At 48.8% G+C, this 16,512-nt stretch overlaps 1 protein-coding gene across 1 annotated transcript; it reads right to left on the reverse strand.

Moving 5' to 3' along the window:
- Positions 1-1,716: 1,716 nt before the first annotated feature.
- On the reverse strand, positions 1,717-10,548 carry C30H10orf143 (chromosome 30 C10orf143 homolog). The gene is made up of 4 exons (XM_054174691.1): positions 10,479-10,548; positions 3,745-3,885; positions 3,550-3,615; positions 1,717-2,467 (listed from the first exon to the last, which is right to left on the reverse strand). Exons 1-4 carry the CDS (start codon positions 10,545-10,547, stop codon positions 2,438-2,440), a joined length of 306 nt encoding a protein of 101 aa, XP_054030666.1. The 5' UTR covers position 10,548; the 3' UTR covers positions 1,717-2,437.
- Positions 10,549-16,512: the final 5,964 nt, after the last annotated feature.

Consider the following 16,512-nt stretch of genomic DNA (forward strand, 5'->3'; position numbering starts at 1 on the left):
CACATCAGAAACAGGAAATCTACCTAAAAAAATACCACTATTACAAGCCTTCAATCTATTAAACTATTAAAGCATGATCTGTTTTCATACTGCTTGATTTCTTGATGCATTCCTTGCCCTGGCATGGAGTAAGGAATCACATCCTAGCTGAAAGAATCACTTTGAAGTTTAGCCACAAGTGTTCGTCTTCTTGTTTGGGAACAAAGCAGGGAATAACAGTGACGTTTCTACACAGCTCAACATCTTTCTTGTTCCACTGGAGAAGTCAGTTGATGGGTTCAGGAGGAGTCAGACCAGGAAAGCGGACACAAAGATGCAGCAGTGAGTGTTTGGATGTAAGCCTTGGCTCACAGTGTGACCATTATCAGGTATTTCGCTTTGGGATGCTCCACAGAACGGAACTGAAATGTGCATTTCTCCAAAATACTTCAGTGGTGTGCCCAGAAATGTAAGGAAAAAGAAAAAAAATCTGTTCAAGTTTTGTCAGGATTTCTCAAGTTTTTGTTAGGACTTGGGGCCTCCTGCAACAAGGAGGAATGTAGGATACAATACAAAGGCACAGACCTGTCACCCTTCTGCCTCCTGCCTTGAAATGCAGCCCCCCCAGGCTCCTTTCTTTAATTTTCATGGAAGGTTCCTTTTTTCTTTTCCTTTTTTCAATTTTAATGTATTTTAAGCCAACTCAAGAAAAAACAGTATTAGACCAATATTAGAAGTATCCTTACCCTGCACAAACTGAGAGTGAGTATACACACTCCTGAATTCTACTCACACTAACAACTACTTCTTAATAAATTAATACTGCTTTATACTCCCAAGAAACAAGTGATAGGATGGGAAGAAAGGGCCTCAAGCTGATCCAGGGGAGGTTTAGGTTGGACATGAGGAACAGTTTCTTCTTCAAATGGGATGTAAAGGCCTAAAACAGGCTGCCCAGGGCAGTGGTGGAGCTGCCATCCCTGGAGGGGTTTCAAAGCCCTGGAGAAGTGGTGCCGAGGGACATGGTTTAGTGGTGACCTGGCAATGCTGGGTTAATGGTTGGACTCAATGATCTTCAAGGTCTTTTCCAACCAAAACAATTCAGTGATTGTATGACTTTATGATTCCATGGTTCTTGATTGTATGATGCTATCAGCAGCACACATTTACAGTGAGGGTGGTGAGACACTGCACCAGTTTGCCCAGGGAGGTCATGGATGCCCCCTCCCTGGAGGTACTCAAGACCAGGTTGCACAGGGCCTTGAGCAACCTGGTCTAGTGAGAGGTGTCCCTGCCCATGGCAGGAGGGTTGGAACTGGGTGATCTTTAAGGTTCTTCCAACCCAAACCATTCTGTGGCTGAATCTAGGAATCAGGATCCCTTCCTGGTCTTCCAGTGGTTTTAACTTTGGAGCTCCTAATTTAATTTAAACTGGCTTAAAAAGGAAGTTAACACATTGACATTCAGTTCTGAGCTTCCAGGAGCCTTATGCCCAAACCAGAACTCTCACTGAAGTGTCATATCCAAACTGGACAACTTGGCCTCTTAGACTCATAGAATTGCTTAAACTGAAAATGAACTTTAAGATCCAAGTCCAATCATTAATTCAGCACAGCCATATCCTCTGCTAAACCATGTCCCTCAGCACTACGTCTCCAGAGCTTTGAAACCCCTCCACAGGAATGGGGACTCCAGCCCTGCCCTGGGCAACCTGGGCGAGGTCTCGACAACCCTTTGTGGAAGAAATTGTTCCTCATGTCCAATCTGAATCACCCTTGGTACAATCAGAGGTAATTTCCTCTTGTTCTGTCACTTGTTCCTTGGGAGAGGAGAAGAGACCAACTCCCACCTCACTCTGACCTCCTTTCAGGGAATTGTAGAGAGCTGGAAGGTCTCCCCTCAGCCTCCTTTTTTCCAGGCTGAACAACCCCAGGTCTCTGACTGTACCTCACAAGATGTGATTCTTCACTGGCCTTCCTTCAGCCATCTAAAAATGAAGACACTTGTGTCCTCCCACTTCTGCCTGCACACGTAGGGCTGAGTGAAAACTGCAGGCCCCAGACCCATGTCAATGCAAGGATCTTCGCCAAGAGTATCAGAGAAGGTGCCCCAAGAGTGAGAAGAAAACCTCTGGCATCAACATGGCCTTTGACCCCAGTCCAAGGTGAAGACTGGGCCAAAGGCCAGACCAACTTAACCAGTCTAAAAAAATTCATTCAGCTTTTTTAACAAACCATATTGTGAGCTATCTTAGAAGCAGAAGCATTGTTTCATGTGTAGAACCAGTCACACCCAGAATTGTGCACTGGAAGAGTGACAGCAGAGCGATCTGTGGTGGATACCACACTCAGATGCAGGCTGTGAGTGATGTGCAGATATCCAGCCGTGTGAGGTTCAGAGGTGAGTCTTCAGAGTCTAACCAGAAGAGCAGTTCTGCTGATCCATCACTTTTCCACTCCTAGAAGCCCAGGATATGATTGAAGTGTCCCTGAAATGACAAAGTTTCCTGTCACTAAACATTATCTCATGAAAAACTGCAAGCCTTTCCCCTCAGTGTATAGTTTCAAAGTTCATTTTAAAAGAATCTGACAGCTGCAATAACTGCATGAGGAGTGTGGCTCACAGGTCGAGGGAGCTACTCCTCTCCCTCTCCTCTGTCCTAGTCAGGCTGCAGCTGGAATCCCCAGTCCTCTTCTAGGATCCAGATATAAGGAACTACTGGATAGAGTCCAGTGGACACTACAGAGCTGCTGAGAGGCCTGGAACATCTCTGTGAGGAGGAAAGGCTGAGAGACCTGGGCTGACCCTGGACATGAGCAGCCTAAGACAGCAGGAGTTAAAAGATAGGAGGCAAGAGGATGGGGCCAGATTCTTCTCAGTGGTGCCCACAGACAGGACAAGGGACAACAGGCAAAAACTGGAACCCAGGAGGTTCCATCTGAAGATAAGGAGAAACTTCTTTGGTGGTAGGGCACTGGAGCCCTGGAGCAGGCTGCCATGAGAGGTTGTGGAATCTCCTTCTGTGGAAAGATTCCAAACCTACCTGACCATTGTGACTCCAGGCAAGCTGCTGTGGGTGCCCCTGCTTTAGCAGGGGGATTGGACTACGTGATCACCTAGATGAGGTTCCTTACAGCCCCACCATGCTAAGAAGAAAACACAACCCAGGAGGTTCCACCTTTTTCCCTGCTACAGAGTATATCCCTGAAATCAGGGTCATTTAAAATGGATTGATGTGACACAAGTGCAGACCCAGCACCTGGCCTTGTTGAACCTTATCCCACTGGCCTTGGCTTATCAATCCAGCCTGGACAGATCCCTCTGTAGAGCCTCCAGCAGATCAACACTTCCTAAACACTGCTTTTTAGAGTGAATTTGAAAAATGTCTTTGCAGCCTCTGTATTTTGCAGATGCTGCTGCTGCTTTATCATTAGTTTGTGCTCTGCTGGTGTACCTCAGAAATGCTGAATCAATCCTCTTTTGTTTACATGCTTTATTCCTGTTTTATGGATCTAATAGTTAAGAGCAAGTCTATCTTTTAGGTCAGAGCAGGAAGGTTAATATACTCACAGATTCTCCAGCAATACATCTTGGGCAAGGTTGGGCAGTACCTCTGCTTCCATGGTTTTCAAGGCTCTGATGAACAAAACCATACACAACACCATCAAACAGAAGAGAAAATAGTGCCACTGTGGGTGATTTTATGACCAAAAGTATTTGAAAATTGGTTCTAAAAACCAGATGTTGTTAACAGTGTAAACATACCACTGAGTTTTGCTTTGTTTTTGCAGCCCAAGGACCAGAGCCAGCAGACATTTTCTGTTTTGAGTCCAGCTCCATGGCACAATCGATGAGGAGAGCACCAGCCTGGTTTGGCAGGGGTTCCAAGGGCTTGCATGGTCGTTTCTGGAAGAGTTAAAGGCAACATTGATATGTCATTTACAGTGAGGGTGGTGAGACACTGGAACAGGTTGCCCAGGGAGGTAGTGGATGCCCCCTCCCACCAGATCTTCAAGGTCAGACTGGACGAGGCCTTGAGCAGCCTGGGCTAGTGGGAGGTGTCACTGTTCATGGCAGGGAGGTTTTAAGGCCCCTTCTAACCCAAGCCATTCTGTAAATCTATCTCATCTCAAGGTACAGGCTGCTGAACACAAGTTTTTAGGGTTTTATTGCTTATAAGAAATAATGACCTTGTGTTCATTTGGAAGAAGTGACCTGGTCACTCCACATCTTGTGTCCCACCTTGGGCTACAGCTGGGTGAGCTGTACAAAGGCTCTACCTAAGACTTGCTCCTGGCCACACCAAGGGCACTGCCACAGCTTGTGTCCCACCTTGGCCTGCAGCTGCAGGGAGAAGTGCCCAGGACAAGGGACACTCAACCGCCCAACAAGGGATTGCAGCCTATGGATGGCATCTGCAGAAGGAAGCTGAAGGACCACCAGGGCCAAGCTTCTTCCCCAATAGATGCCATCCCAGTAGGATTCTGTCCCTTCCAACTTCCATCCCTGTGTTTCTGAATCCAGTTCCAGAATACAGCTCCTGAATCTGGTTCCCATCTGCTGCAGAGTCCAGTCTGGGACTTGCCCAGTGCCTGCCCCCAGCATCAGTGGTGCCAATGGTGCCATCACTGCCCTCAGGGTTTGGGTTCCATGTTGGTTTGTGTCTCTGTGTCTCTATTCCATGGCATTGTTCTTCTTTCTGTCCCAGCTGGTAGAGTTTCTTTCCTACACCACCAGTCTCCTTTCTTTCTTTGGGGAAGGCAGAGGGGTTCATGGAAAAGCTCTGGTGGCCAGCCCAGCTCTGGCCTGTGACAGTAAGTTAGTAAAACATGGACTATCAGACAATAGGCCAGGACACCAAAATATTGCATTTAATATAGCATTTCATGCTGGATGAGCAGGGAAATCTGCAGATGGAATGAAACACCTCTGTGTCTCACTTCCATAAAGTGGGGAGAAAATGCCACTGGGAGAAGAACATCCTTCACCCTCCATTAGTGATAGTTCAGGATGGAGTTTATCAAAGGAGCGGAGATCAGGGGATGTTGTGTGAAATGACTAATTACAGCCAGGAAACAGAAGGAAAACCCTGAAGCCAACTCAGACAGCTATGAAGACACATTTTGTAATCATTTCTGTCGCTTCCTCTGAATGCTGTCACCTTTTTGCAGCTTTCCATTGCTACAGAACCAACTCACTTCACACTCTTCAAGCTCCAACTTGCACTGGAGCAGGCTGCCCAGAGAGGTTGTGGAGTTTCTTTCTATGAAGAGATTGCAAAGCCACCTGCACCTGGGTGTCCCTGCTTTACACATTCACAGATTGCATTGAGTTGGAAGAGACCCTCAAAGGTCTTCTTGTACAACTCCCCTGCACTCAGCAGGGACACCTCAAATTAGATCAAGCTGCCCAGGGCCACATCAAGTCTGATCCTGAATGTCTCCAGGGAGAGGGCCTCAACCACGTTCCTGGGCAACCTGTTCCAGCATTTCAACACCCTCATTGTGAAGAACTTGCTCCTAATGTCCAACCTAAATTTACCCTGCTCCAGTTTCAAACAATTGACCCATGTCCTATCACCAGAAGCCCTTCTAAACAGTGCCTCTCCAGCTGCCTTCTAGGTCCCCTTCAGATACTGAAATGCAGCTCTAAGGTCTCCTTGGAGCCTTCTCCTCTCCAGGCTGAACAGCCCCAACTTTCTCAGCCTGTCCTCATTTGAGAGGTGCTTCAGCCCTCTGATCATCTTTGTGGACCTGCACCAGCAGGTCCACATCTCTTGTGTTGGAGGTCCCAGAGCTTGATACAGCACTCCAGGGAAGGTGCCACCAAAGCACAGTGACCAGAATCACCTCTCTTGATTTGCTGGCCACACTTTTGTTGCAGCAGAGAGGTTGGACAACATGATCTCCAGAGATCCCTTCCAACCCCCACCATGCTGGAACTGGGAAGGTTAAGTTAGAAGTCTGTGGAAGACACCAACTGGAAACTTGGAGAAGAGTCTCCTTGGCCCGTGACTGTTACACCACGTAATGGGAAGAGCACCTAAATCCCAGGGGCTCCTTGAAGTTGTTAACAGCAAATTAAGAGAATAATGGGAAATTTCAGACCTGGCACAGACATTTCAGGGCCTGAGTGAATTCTGAAGAGATACACAGACTTTTGAAGTGCTCTTTTCTTTTTATTCTGTCCAAACTTTGTTTAAGGAATAACAACAGCCAATCTCTTCCAGCAGAGTGTGATTTCACAGGCAGAAAACGTGCTGCCACAGAACTAACAGACTCTTGAAGCAGAGAAAGGAACTTTTAAATGTGAATATGTTATGCAAGAATAAAAATGGATCAACACAACAGGAACCTCAGTGGAAAAAAAAAAAGGGGGGGGGGGGGAAAGGAGTTGAAATGAGAAGACTATCAAGGAAGAGAGGGTATTTGGATGGGAAGCAAATCAAAAAGTGAAATATGTATTGTGCTAAGAAAGTGAATAATGTAATAATAAAAAGTCTGAGAAGGTCCTCTAAAGGTAGGGCTCCTTCCACTGGGAAAACATTTCCTTCTTTGTTGCTGAAGAACTCGTCCTTTATTAAAAGGCAGAGCAGAGCAGTAACTAGCAAGACGTGGGAGATGAAGGGGAAAAGGGAAAGAAAATGACATCAGAAGAAATTTGGCTTATTAAAAATAAATTCGAGGTATTGTGTTTTTGTGGGGGGGTTAAGACACTTAACTTCAGTGAGAGGAATTCAGCAGATAGCTGACAAACTTCTCGTAGCCATGCCAAGACAATTTGTGGAAGTTTCTAGCAGAGGCTGGCTCCAGGGAAGCCTTCACTCTCTGGAATTCTTCCTCAGGAAAGAATCAATCACTGCATCACTAGACTAGAAATTAGATTGCATATTAGAAAGAAATTCTATATATTGAGGGTGGTGAGACACTGGAACAGTTTGTCCAGGGAGGCTGTGGATGCCCCCTCCCTGGAGATGTTCAAGGCCTAGCTGGATGAGGACTTGAGCAACCTGGTCTAGTGGAAGGTGTCCCTACCCATAGCAGGGGGTTGGAACTAGATAATCTTGAAGGTCCACTCCAACCCAAACCATTCTATGGCTCTATGAATAGCTGTGCATGGAGCTAGTGCAGGATTCAAAGGGACTGTGATTAGTAAGGACCAATGAGGTGCTGTCCTGGTTTGAGGCCAGGCAGATCCTCTCTTGCTTCCCACCAGGGCAGAAAAATGCGACTCTCACAAATGGTTGCAGAAGTGATGGAAAATTTAAATGGAAAAGCAGTGAGTGTTTTACAGAGAGCTACAAGCACAGTGACAAGAAAGATCCCCAAGCATATAGCATCCCTTACAGCATACCCAGAAGCCTCCAGGCACTCCCCTTCTCCCTACCTGAGGGTACACCCCAAACTCCCAGGGCTCTTTCTTCCCCTCCTCTACTGTTAGGCTAATGGCAGCTATCCAGATGTGAGATTGCCCTTCCCCCTTCTCCTCCTGGCATTAGGCCTAGCCAGGCCTAAGGCGGCTTGAGATATTTCCCCTTCCATTACCAGACAGGGAGCATCTCCCATGGGAGCAGCAAGGGAAGAAAGAGAAAGTGTGAGACCTTGCTGATAGATTCATAGGGAGCAGGACATTATGGGTATGAAATAGGCAGCTTCCAGTGTCCACCCACTGGGCTGGATCCCCAGGGCACCGGAGGTGTATCTTGTGTGGCAGCAACAGGCGGCACCCAGCCTGAACTGCCACAGGTGCTGTTCAAAGGGAAAACAAGGATTTCATCCAAATGATTCCATTGCTTAGGCATCATCATGCTACATCCAGCTTGGAAATGTAGTTTAAGATAAGTCATGGCAAATCACATTGGCCTGCTGTGACCTGGAGCAGAACTGGTTCTGCAAGTGACAACCTGCTCTCACTGAGGCAAGGATGGGATTCAGCACACGTGTGCAACCTCCTGTTCACACCATTCTTGTTACTTTGTATAAATAGACTTTATTGTCCCTTTTTCACTGAATCCCAGTACAGTGGGCCTGGAAGGGACCTCTGGAGATCATTCAGTCCAAATACTCTGCTAAAGCAAGGGCACCCACAGCAGCTTGCCCGGGATCACAGTGGCCAGGAGGTGTTGGAATCTCTCCACAGGAGACACCACAACCTTTCTGGGAAGCCTGTTCTAGGGCTCCAGCACCCTCACACCAAAGGAGTTTCTCCTCATCTTCATATGGAACATCCTGGATTCCAGTTTGTGCCCATTGCCCCTTGGCTTGTCACTGGGAACCACTGACAAGAGTCTGGTCCCAGCCTCCTGCCCCCCACAAGCCCTTTAGCTCTTGCTGAGTATTGAGAACCCTCTCAGGCTGTTCTTCTCCAGGCTTAACAACCCCAGGTCTCTCAGCCTTTCCTCCTCACAGAGATACTCCAGGCCCCTCAGCATCTTTGTAGCCTCCAATGTACTCTCTCCAGTAGTTCCCTGTCTCTCTCGACCTGGGGAGTCCAGAACTGGACACAATACTCCAGATGTGGCTGCAATAGGGCAAACTAGATGGAAGGAGAACTTAAATGTATTAAACATGACTTAAATGCATCTGGCCATGGTGATTCAATTGTTACCTAGACCACAGCAACTGTTTATAGAAAGAAGAACAAAACCAACAACCTCCGATGTCTTGTCTAGGCTGCTCCACATAGAGAATGTTCTGAGCTGTAATAAGTTCACTCACAACTATCTTGCAGAGCTTGACTCATGTATTCTGCTGTTTATAGAGGTAGCAGCAGCAATTCTGTGTTACCCTGTCCTGGGAGTTTCAGAATAATTTTATTTGGAATGCAGATAACTAGCTCAAACAAAACCACAGAATCATTTTGGTTGGAGAAGAACTTTAAGGTCACCGAGTCCAACCATTCCCTAACTCTATCAAGGCAAGTGCTAACCCATGTCTCCCAGCACGAAATCTGCATCTTTGAAACACCTCCAGCTGTGGGGATTCACACACCTCCCTGGGCAGCCTAGTCCAGTTTCTGAAAACCCTTTCAGGGAAGAAGTTTCTTCTAACGTCCAACCTAAACCTCCCCTGGTGCAACTTGAGGCCGTTCCCTCTTGTCTGAGCTCTTGTTACTAGGGAGAAGAGACCAATGCTTCCTTTAGTGCACAAACAGCAACTCAAGAAGTAGAATAAAGCTAATTTATTTTTGCCCATCTAGCCTCAAAAACAGGAGAAAGCAAAAAAAGAGAAATTCCTTCTTTGCTAGGTAACTTCATCAAGAATAGGCAGAAAGTTCACAGAACAGCTGTTCCTGTTCTCTGCAAATGGCGTGCCTCTGATAAACAAGGCTGGCTTCTAACCACAGGTTTTGCTCCTGTCACACGTGGACAAGGATGGCTGACTACCAGCAGGGGACAGCCTGAAAACCAGGAGAAGTTGTTCTTGGAACTCCTCTTCATTTTCCAAAGTTAACACTCTGACCCCTGGGAAGAACCATGCTTACAAGGTGGCCAATGAGAAACACCTTGCTGGGATGAATCTTGGGGGAGAAAACCACTCCGAATAGAATAGAATAGAATAGGACCAGACCAGGTTGGAAAAGACCTTTGAGATCATTCAGTCCAACCTATCACCCAACGCCATCTAATCAACTAACCCAAGGCACCAAGCACCCCATCCAGTCTCTTTCTAAACACTTCCAGCGATGGTGACTCCACCACCTCCCTGGGCAGTACATTCCAATGGCCAATCATTCTTTCTGTGAAGAACTTCCTGCTAACATCCAGTCTAAACTTCCCCTGGCACAGCTTGAGACTGTGCGTATATGCCGCACATACACGCTGAACACATCGCTCCCCCGCAAACGGCTGCGTGTACCCCGTTAACACCGGGGGAGGGGAGGCCACAGGGCACCGCTGCTCCCCTCCGTACTGGGACCGGCACCGGGACGGCTGCTGCTCGGCCCCGCTCTGGATCCGCTCTCGGCCCGGTACTGTCGCCTCGCCGCCACCAGGGGGAACCGGCAGCCGAGCCACCGGAGCCAGCGGCAGCCGCACGGCCCCGCTCTGTCCCACAGCCCGGGGCCCAGCGGACGCTTCACAGTGCCTTTCTCTTGCACAGCACCAGGGCCAGCGGCCGCCTCACGGCTCCGGGGCTAACAGCTGCCTCATCGCTCCCTCACAGTCCTGAGGCCAGCGGCTAACAGCCGCCTCACTGCCCCGGGGCCGCCGGCTCCCTCACCACCGCCTCACCGCCCCGGGGCTAACGGCTGACAGCAGCCTCATGGACCCGCAGCAGACCCGCGGCCACCGACGCCTCACCGCCCCGGGGCCAGCGGCTGCCGCGGCGGCGCCTCATGCCCCATCCTCTCAGAGCCAGAGGCCTCCCGGCCAGGCGGAAGACCGACGGCAGGACCTGGCAAGGCCGCGTAAGTTGCGCGCCAGGAACCGCAACACCCGAGCCCAACAGACCGCTTCCCCCTCCCGCCATTTCCCGCCGCCGCGCACCGGCGGAACTTACGAGCTCCGGCTCCTCCGGCTCGTACGCACGCAGCGCACACCGCCGCCCCCGCGCAGGCAGCGCGGACATGGCGGACGCGCACCGTTCTCCCTCCCCGCCTCCCTCCCCTCCCTCTACCCGCGGCACCGGGCCGGCCTCCGCCGACAGCCAGCCCCGAGGCCGCGCCAGGGCCCTGTGGGGAGGAGCTGGGACCGGGGCCGGGCCGGGGCGGAGAGGCCGCTCCCACGTTCGTAGTATCCGTAACTGGAAGCCTTACAGCAGGGGAGGAGAACCGCCGGGCGTAGGCGGTTTCTCCGCGTTTATTGCGCGGCGATGAGGAGGCAGAGAGGTCCCGCGGAGGGGAGTCGGCACCTTCGGTTTGCGTCTCCGCCTCTAACGGGACCTTCGCTCCCGGGGAGGGACCATCTGACATCATCTGGGCCATAGAATCACGAAGTTTAAAGAATACTTCTAAGATCCTTGAGTCGTCAGCTCTACACCACCGCGGCCACTATACCATGTCCTCAGGTGCCATGTCCCCGGGATTCTTGAACAGCTCCAGGGATGGTGACTCCACCACCTCCCTGGGCAGCCTGTTTTCATGCTGACCACTGTGCAGCAAAGAATTGTTTATCACGTCCAACCTAAACCTCTCCTGGTGCAGTTTCAGGCCATTTAATCTCATTCTATCACCTGATACTAGGGAGAAGAGACCAACCATAGAACAGGCTGCCCAGGGAGGTGACAGAGTCACCATCCCTGGAGACATTCAAGAAATGTGTGGACATGGCACCTGGGGATGTGGCTAAGTGGCTGTGGTGGTCTTAGGTTGATGGTTGGATTTGATGACCTTAGAGAGCTTTTCAAATTGAAACTGATATGATTCTACAACCCCCCACCTGGCTCCTGCCTCCTTTCAGGGAGTTGCAGAGAGCCAGAAGGTCTCCCCTCAGCCTCCTTTTCTCCAGCCTGAACACCCCCAGTTCCATCAGCTGCTCCTCACCAGCCATGTTCCCCAGACTCCACCAGCTTTGCTGCCCATTTAATGATGGTGGTGGTGGGTCATCACCACCAATAACTGGATTTGTGTTTGGGCAACATTCTGAGTTTCCTATATGGGTAGCAAAAGAATTAAAAGCTGGGTGACAATTTCAAGTGGTCTTCAAACATCTGTTGACCTCAGGTAGCCTAAATCCTGTCACTCACTGGCACTGTGTGTCACAGATAAAAATCTAGGTCCTTCATTTTGCTGGATCTCCAGGCCAGCACAGTATAATATCCTTGGTCAGAAGGGTCTACCACACTGCTTGGCATTTCCACCCTCCTAAATTGAGCTGTTTTGGAGGAGAGAGCATGTATTGCCACACTTATCCTTGCCTTTCATTCCTTCTAGAGCTTAGTCTTCACTGGGGATCCAGTTGTGCTCACAGTTTATGCTCTGTCACACTCTTCGAGCCTGAGCGCCTAGCACACAAAAATAATCCACACATTCTAGGGTTTGTTTTGTTTTTAATTTAGCATTTGACATGCCTGATAGAAAAGCAACCTTAAAGCTGGGTAATCCACTTTGCAGAGCATCTGGAGCATAAATCATTGTAGAGTTTGAACCAAACCCAAATGCATCCACAACAAATCAGATTTATTTAATTATTTCTAAGCCACTTTTCCCTGGAACCTGTTTATCACAGAATCACAAAAGCCCAGCGTGGTGGGGGTTGGAAGGGACCTGGACAGCATCTAGTCCAACCCACAACAGCTTGCCCAGGATGAAAACTATGCCAGGTGAGGTTGAAAGTTCTCCAAAGAAGGGGACAACACAACCTCTCTGGGCAGCCTGTTCCAGGGCTCCAGCACCCTCACACGGGTTTCTCCTCACCTTCATGTGGAACTTCCTGGGTTCCAGTTTGTGCCCATTGACCTTTATCCTGTCACTGGGCACCACTGACAAGAGTCTGGCCCCATCCTCTTAACCCCCACAGGTCCTTTAGCTCTTGCTGCATATGGAGGAGATCCCCTCTTAGACTGTTCTCCCCAGTCTCAACAGCCCCAGGTGTCTCAGCCTTTCCCTTCTGTTAACTGCAACATTTCATGGAATACCAATTTTAAGGGAGAATAAATTCACAGAATCATTTGGGTTGGAAGGGACCTCTTGAGTTGTTCTGGTCAAAGACCTTGCTCAAGCAGGGTGCCTGGAGGAGGTTGCCCAGGACTGTGTCCCATAGTGCTTTGTGTCTCTCCAACTATGGATCCTCTGCAGCCCCACTGGGCAGCCTACTCCAGCATACAGTAAAAAACCTTTTTCTTGTGTTCTGGGGGGGTATTACAAAAAATTTCTTCTCTGAACAAGTGGTCAGGCACTGAAACAGGCTGTCCAGGGAGGTGGTGGAGTCACCATGCCTGGAGGTGTTCAAGAAGGATGTGGACATGGCACTTGGGGACATGGTTTAGCGGCCATGGTGGTGTTAGGTTGAAGGCTGGGCTTGATCTTTGCCTTCAGTAAACAGATCCAGCAGTCACAAACATCTCCCACCTTTCAAATGGTTTCTTTGTGCACCTTGTTGAGCGTGGGAGCTCTGCCCTTCCAGAAATGTTGGGTGGTTGTGACATTCGTTGTCCAAAGCCCACTGATATCTTTAGGTCTTCAACTGAGACCTGAATTTTGCCATTATCTGAGAGGAAAATGTCAGTATTTCCATGTTTGCTGTATTTGATTCCCAGTTAACCCCCCTCCTCATTTTGTTTTATTCTGTGTCTACAACTCCTCCTGACATTTAATCAGCAAAACTAGTGACCTGTCATAGCCTTGCCCGCTGCTCTGCACCGAGACCTGACAGGGTTTGCAGTCACTTCTTGTTTCAGAATATTTGCTCTTTGCTTTGCAGTGTTCATGTAACACAAGCCCTTCACCTTCCAAACCTTTACATTCATCCAGACTGAAGTGGTTTTCATTTTGTCACGTGCCATGCATCCAAAATCAACAAACAGTGTTGGACCGTGTTTGCTTATCACAGAAAGGCCTTTTTCAGAACTGGTTTGCATTTCTACCACTGTCAGTGGCCTCCTCCTGGCTCCTGCCCTCTAATTACTATGTTTTTCCTATGCTCATTCCTAGAGGTGTTCAAGAAACATGTGGACAACTTTCAGTTGTGGTTTAACAGCCATGGTGGTGTTGGGTATATGGTTGGACTCAATGATCTTAGAGGTCTTTTCCAACCCAAACAATTCTATGATTCTATGATATTCTGAATCTGTCCCTTTTACCCTTATGAATCTTATCACACCTTCTTGTTATATCCAGGTTTTTTTTAATTCCCCCCCCCCCCCCTTCATAGTCAAGGCTCTCTGAACATCCTAAAATAAATGAGGAGGTTCTCTTCCTCTGCTCTGTCCCAGTGAGGCCACATCTGGAGTACTGGATCTAGTTCTGCCCTTCCCAGTTCAAGAAAGGCAGGGAACTAAAGGAAAGAGTTCAGCAGAGGCTACAAAGATACTGAGGGGCCTGGAGCATCTCTGTGAGGAGGAAAGGCTGTGAGAGCTGGGGCTGTTGAGCCTGGGGATGAGCAGCCTTATAGGCAGTCTCCTCAATGCTCAGCAAGAGCCTTCTAAAAGGCTGAACTGTGTTCAGTTTTGGGCCCCTCACTCTCACACTGAGGTGCTGGAGAAGATCCAGAGAAGGACAACAAAGCTGGTGAAGGGCCTGGAGAAGAGGTCTGGTGAGGAGCAGCTGAGGGCCCTTGGGTTGTTTAGTTTGGAGAAAAGATGGCTGAGGTGAGACCTTGTGGGTCTCTGTAACGCCCTGAAAGAAGGTTGGAGCCAGGTGGGGGTCAGACTCTTCTCTCAAGGAACAAGGTGTGCCTTGGGTGTGACCCAAAACTCACTCCACAGCAGCATGCTGTGTGTGTCCTCAGGTTTTCTTTCATCCCAATTCAGGTATCACCTCTGCAGTCACATTCTTTGCAACTTGAGGTGAGCAGTAGATCACCTAGGCGCGGTGGGATGCTTGCCAGATGAATTTGGCCTGTTGCCTGTTGTTCAATCTGGAGGCACTGAAGCCCTGGGTTTCCCTGGGACCATGCTGCCAAATCTTCCATATGGGATGCCCAGAAATATAGCCTAATGTTAGGGAGATTTAGTTCTTCTGTGTCTCAATGGGCCTATACATTTTTAACAGCAATCCTTGTTTTTTACCTTCCAAATGAACCTTGAAAAGGTCTTGTGAACCTTCCTGAAGAGTGAGGGCTTAAATTATGTGACATAGCTGTAGTTGACATAAGATACAGAGGCAGACATTTATGTCTAGAATCATAGACTCATGGAATGGGTTTGGGTTGGAAGGGACCTTCAAAAGCCATCCAGTCCAACCCCCATGCAGTCAACAGTGACATCTGCAACTGAAGTTGGTTGCTCAGAGCACCATATAGCCTGACCTGCAACGATGGGGCGTCCATCACTTCTTTGGGCTAACTGGGTGAGGGTCTCACCCTACTCAGTGGCAAACATTTCTTCCTTCTCTCCAGTCTAAATCTCCCTCTTTGAGTTTAGCCTATTACCCCTTGTCCTATCCCAACAGGCCCTGTTCAAAAGTCTGTCCCTAGCTTTCCAAATGGCTCCTTTAAGTACTGGAAGTCCACAAGAAGGTCACCTTGGAGCCTGCATCTTACTTTCTCTTTGTTTTCAGCAGTATTTATATGTTTTTGTTTTCTCAGAAATATTAATTGTGAAAAGACAGTATCTCAATGGATTTATGAATAATTTAGGTTGGATTACTTTCTGTTTTGCTTTTTGACATTTCAGACAGAATATTGTTGATGTATGTCATAGGTCAGGGCTGGTCTGGCCACTGGAGGAGTGACAGAGCCTCTCCATGAACCCCTCTGCCTTCCCAAAAGGAAGAAGGGAGAGAGACTGATTGCATGGGAAAGAAACTCCATCAGATGGGATAGAAAAAAGAACAATTCCATGGCGTAGAGACACAGAGACACAAACCAGTGTGGAATTCAAACCCTGATGGCAATGACAGCACCTTTGGCACCACTGATGCTGGGGACAGGCACTGGGCAAGTCCCAGACTGGACTCAGCAGCAGATGGGAACCAGATTCAGGAGCTGGATTCTGGAATTGGATTCAGGAACTCAGGGATGGGGATGGAAGGCAGAAGGGACAGGGTTCTCCTGGGACAGTGGCCCATGGAGAAGAGGCTTGGCCCTGGTGATCTCTTGGCTTTCTCCTGCAGATGCCATCCATGGGCTGCAATCCCTTGTTGGGCAGTTGAGGGTTCCCTGTCCTGGCTGCTGCTCCCCACAGCTGCAGCCCAAGGTGTGGCACAAACTGTGGCATTGCCCTTGGTGTGGCCAGGAGCAAGTCTCAGGCAGAGCCTTTGTGCAGCTCAGCCCTTGGCAGGAACTCTCCTGATCAGCTTCTCCCTGCTAGAAGCAGCCCCTGGCTGTGCAGCCCTGCCCTGAACGTCAGTGTCTCCCTGAGCAGATGCTCAGCTGAGAACTCCCAGCCCTGACCAGAGCCAGCTCTGCTCCAGCTCACACCAGGACAGTAGTTAATGCATCACAATTTCATGTTAAATTTATAAAGAGAGTAAATATTCTTCAGGGTGTTTTATGACCAGCTTTGTAACAGCACAGAGATCCAAAGTATTTTGGAACTGTTTGGGGTTTTTGCTCTTTCCACATCAAAAAGACATGAATATTATTAGATAAAACAAGCTAAAACATTCACTCTTCTCATCCTGTTGTATTCCTTTACAGTGTGATTCCCCAGCACCACTTGTAATCCTTGTTCCAGTGGCATGAGGTGTAGCAGCTGCATATTTATGGGCAGTGAGCTTGAGGAGTGAAAATCTAATTTCAGGTTGATGTTATATCTGAAGCTTTTCAATAGTCTGTCTTGGCAAATATGAAGGAGTCCCGTTTCACCACTCAGTGTAAAACATCTTTCCCTTCTCTCCAGTCTGACTCTCCCTCTTTGAGTTTAAACCATCAGCCCTTGTACTGTCCTGACAGGCCCTGCTCAAAAGTCTGTCCCCAGCTTTCTGATTGGCTCC

Source organism: Dryobates pubescens, chromosome 30, assembly GCF_014839835.1.
Source record: "Dryobates pubescens isolate bDryPub1 chromosome 30, bDryPub1.pri, whole genome shotgun sequence".
NCBI lineage: Eukaryota > Metazoa > Chordata > Aves > Piciformes > Picidae > Dryobates > Dryobates pubescens.

What these genes read in the sequence shown, in the direction of transcription:
- C30H10orf143 (XM_054174691.1), bottom strand. Translation starts at nt 10,547, where the DNA reads ATGTCCGCGCTGCCTGCGCGGGGGCGGCGGTGTGCGCTGCGTGCGTAC. An exon ending in AGCCGGAGGAGCCGGAGCTC is followed by an intron (nt 3,886 to 10,478) that starts GTAAGTTCCGCC and finishes TAACTCTTCCAG; the next exon opens with AAACGACCATGCAAGCCCTT. An exon ending in AAACAAAGCAAAACTCAGTG is followed by an intron (nt 3,616 to 3,744) that starts GTATGTTTACAC and finishes TTTGTTCATCAG; the next exon opens with AGCCTTGAAAACCATGGAAG.